General features: G+C 47.1%; 1 protein-coding gene across 1 annotated transcript in view; it reads left to right on the forward strand.

The window, feature by feature from the left end:
- The window catches only part of dmbx1a (diencephalon/mesencephalon homeobox 1a), a 4324-nt gene extending 2007 nt beyond the window's left edge, over window positions 1-2317 (forward strand). The window contains exons 3-4 of the mRNA XM_014032386.1: window positions 391-763; window positions 1575-2317. Coding sequence (XP_013887840.1) covers window positions 391-763; window positions 1575-2014 — 813 coding nt within the window. The 3' untranslated portion in view covers window positions 2015-2317. The remainder of the gene's footprint in view (window positions 1-390; window positions 764-1574) is intronic.
- Window positions 2318-3792: the final 1475 nt, after the last annotated feature.

The raw sequence follows: 3792 nt of genomic DNA on the forward strand, positions 1-3792 counted from the left end.
AATAAAATCTGCCAGATAATACAAAACTTGGACATTGTTTTTTTAAATTAGCTTGTTAAAAAAATTTACAGAAAAAAATGAAGCCTTTTTTGAAGGTTTGAACATCATCTTTTACCTCCATGTTTTAAACTGACACGTTCTGACAGGAACAGAGCTGTTTAGGTTTTATAAAAATGATAAGTTAGTCTCTAATGTTCTGATATTTTGTCAGACGTTTGAACTCGGACTTTTAATGACTCAGTTTTAACTACATGTGGTTTCAGTCAGACACAGCTGACTGCAGTTTGTATAATAAGATCTGTTGTAACGAGAAGCAGTAATAAAAATGTTGAAATTAAAGCCTTTTCTACTAAAGCAAGTGTCTGTACTGAGTTGGGCTTTTGTCTGTAGGTTTGGTTTAAAAACCGAAGAGCAAAGTTCCGTAAGAAGCAGCGCAGCCTCCAGAAGGAGCAGCTTCAGAAGCAGAAGGAGGCATCAGGAGAAGGAGGGAGTGAGAAGGAGGGCACCGTCCTTCCTGACGCCCTGCTCCCTCCTTCGTCCTCCTCCGTGGAGACGGAGTGTCTGGCGGTCCGTCCCGTACCTGTGGACATGGAGCTGAACGTGACCTCGGCAGAACATTCTGGCAGCGACTCGGCAACAGAGGACAACGTGACCGATAAGGAGGACGAGAGCAAATGTAGCAGGGAGGAGATGGAGCGAGCGCTGCTGACGCCTGGAGACACGTCCCCAGCCCCACCCTGCAGAAGACTCAGCCCCAAACCAGGTCTGAACAGAAAAAAAACTCAGATTTGACTCAGATCTCATCATGAGACGTCTCAGAGCTGCTGTAGATGATTCTCACATCATGTAGCTAAAGTTGATCTGTTCTGGCTGCCATCTTTGTCCAGTGGTTCACAAGATATTTAGCTAACAGACACAAGTACAAACACGACCCTCAGTTTTGAGTAGCTGCTGATAACTGATCCATGGCATTATTACAGGGGATTCTGATGTTATCAGTCAATGAAATGGACTTTATTAGGCRTTGTCAGTCCCATACAATGGCTTCAGAGGGTCCCTACTGTGCCTTCTAGGCTTCAGGCTGTCCCGACAGTGCCCCCTAGTGGGTCAATGACAATGAATAAGTTAATAACCAAAAGATATTGTAATAAATTATTTGTGTCYGTCTCGAATCCTGGTCTCCCGCTGTCTGGTCCAGCACTCTACCCATTGCCCTATTGGAAGGCTTCATTATGCAACCATTGGAGGGCGGTGTCTTTAGCGCTAACCATGTCATTTGCTCTAAAGTTAACCTTGGTGGCTTTAAGCCTCATATTAACCAGTATTTTTATGCCTCATATTAACCAGTATTTTTAGGCCTCATATTAACCAGATAGTGGTTTTATGCCTCATATTAACCAGATAGTGGTTTTATGCCTCATATTAACCAGCTGACAATCAGAAGCCATTCTATGGGACGGGGAACCTGCTGAAGCCATTCTAGGGGACTGATAACGCCTAATAACGTCCATTTCCTGGATGATAACATCCGAAGCGGGTGCWTTATTACCAAACAGAATCTCTTCTATTTGCAGATTCTCCCTTGGTTTCTCCCTCCGGGACGCCCTCGTCCTCCAGCAGCAGCAGCCTGACCACCGGCCCCCTCTCACAGAGCCACTCCTACTCCTCCTCTCCTCTCAGCCTGTTTCGTCTGCAGGAACAGTTCCGCCAACACATGGCGGCCACCAACAGCCTGGTGCCCTACCCAGCGTTTGACCTCACCGCCCCGTCTTCCCTGCCCTACCTGGGGATGAATGTYAACATGCCCCCCGCTCCGCTGGGCTCTCTGCCTTGCCAGTCCTACTACCAGTCGCTGTCCCACCATGCCCAGCAGGTGTGGAGCAGCCCGCTGCTGCAGGCGTCTGCTGCAGGGGGGCTCGCCAGTCCCAACAGCAAGACCACCAGCATYGAAAACCTGCGTCTGAGGGCCAAGCAGCACGCCGCCTCTCTGGGACTGGACACACTGTCTAACTGAGGYTTTGGGGATGGGGGGTGTAAATTCAACCTGCACATCAACACACATCCTGTACTGATCCAGATCTTCAGCAGACACTCACCTGTGGCTCTGTTAGGTTCACCTGTTCAGCCAACCCGTTCTCACTCCCAGGTCGTCACATATTGACGCTCTTCCAAGGTTCCCTCTGCGTCCGATTTTGACGCATCAGGTACCCCCCTCGCATCATTTTTTAACGAGATGGGGCAGGATCTGTTGTCATAATTTCWGAAAGTGTAGAAAATGCACAAAAACTACCGTCCCAAAGCCTAAAATTACCTTTATTCACTTTAGACATCCTGTCCCTGACCCTAGTACCTAAAATTAACCATTTTTAGAAAATGTAGGAAATTCATGTCAACCACGTGTTCCAAAGCCTAAAATTACCTAATATTCGCCGTAGACATCCTGTCCCTGACCCCAGTACCTAAACTTAACCGTTTATCCTGATCCCTCATGTTAACCTCAGACCCCCGACCCAAAGACCCCTGGTGGCGCAACCCGGAAAAGCCGCGGGCGGCAATGACTGACGCGAGGGGGTCACCCGACATGTCAAAATAAGACGCAGAGGGAACTTTGGAAAAGCRTCAATAAGTTGACGAGTCGGGAGTGAGAATGTGTTAGTTCAGTTGCTAATAGCCAGTCAACCAATCACACAGCAGCAGCTCAGTACATTGATTAGTCAGCATTAATACATATGGATAAAATGTCTCTACTTCCTGTTCTTTAAAACTGAAGCCCTGGGCTGTGTCCAAACTCAGGGGCTGYGTCCTCCGAAGGCCGAACTTGTCAGCCGCGTACATCACAGCRTCGYGCCGGAGCCTGTCCAAATTCAAAGACTCCTCTGATGCGTCCAACAAATGCGTCCTCCTTTATCCGYGATGTGACGGACGGGTACGATGCATTTTTCTCGGCCCACCACATCCCCTAACGCATGATGGGCCGACCGGAGTTTGTATTCCTGCTCGTCGAGGCGGGTGAAGCGAGAGAAAGGAGTACCGTTTTAGATCAATTCTGGCGGTAAAAAAATTACAACTTTCAAGCGGTTGTGTTGCTAATGCTTTTGTGATTTGTATAGACATGATTTAATATAATTGTCGTCAGAAATCAAACAAGCTGGTATAGAGAAATAAAGGTGCACTTAGTTCTTCAAACATTGCCTTTAAGCTAATTTTATTRTTTTATTAAATTAATAATACTAACATAGGTGACAGAACATGTGCTGGGGTGAGGGCGGGAATAAAGAGAAGACTAGACTGTCCATATTTACAGCCACTTTCTTCCAGTCTTTGTGGTCAACCAAGGACCCGGCCCACCTACTAAGTAGGCCGGGTCCTTCGAAGGACCAGCCCCTGAACTTGAACACAGCCAAGATATTTATTAGGATACTGAGGAGTGCCCTCATTTGTAAAGTCCCACCTACTAATCCTATTTTGTACAAACTAAAAAAAACAACACCTTAAAACACTGATCTGTACTTTTAGTTGGTTTATTAGTTTACATGAAGGAGCGGGACTGTAACCAGCCACTGGGAGGGGGCGCTCCTCCTTCGTGGCTTTGTCTCTACTTCTACTACAAGCTGAAGATGAGCTGCTGGAGTTCAAACTGAGCATGAAAACAGGGATGAAAAGTGATTTACTGTAAACGACTTGGAGCTTGTTGGTCAGAGTGCTTCAGAAACTGCTGAGYTGGTGGGATTTTCCTGCACAACCAGCCTCATCGGCCCAAACTGTGTAAACTGTAGCCTCAGCTTCCTGTTC

The sequence above is a fragment of the Austrofundulus limnaeus genome, unplaced genomic scaffold (genome assembly GCF_001266775.1).
Source record: "Austrofundulus limnaeus strain Quisiro unplaced genomic scaffold, Austrofundulus_limnaeus-1.0 Scaffold1437, whole genome shotgun sequence".
Lineage (NCBI taxonomy): Eukaryota > Metazoa > Chordata > Actinopteri > Cyprinodontiformes > Rivulidae > Austrofundulus > Austrofundulus limnaeus.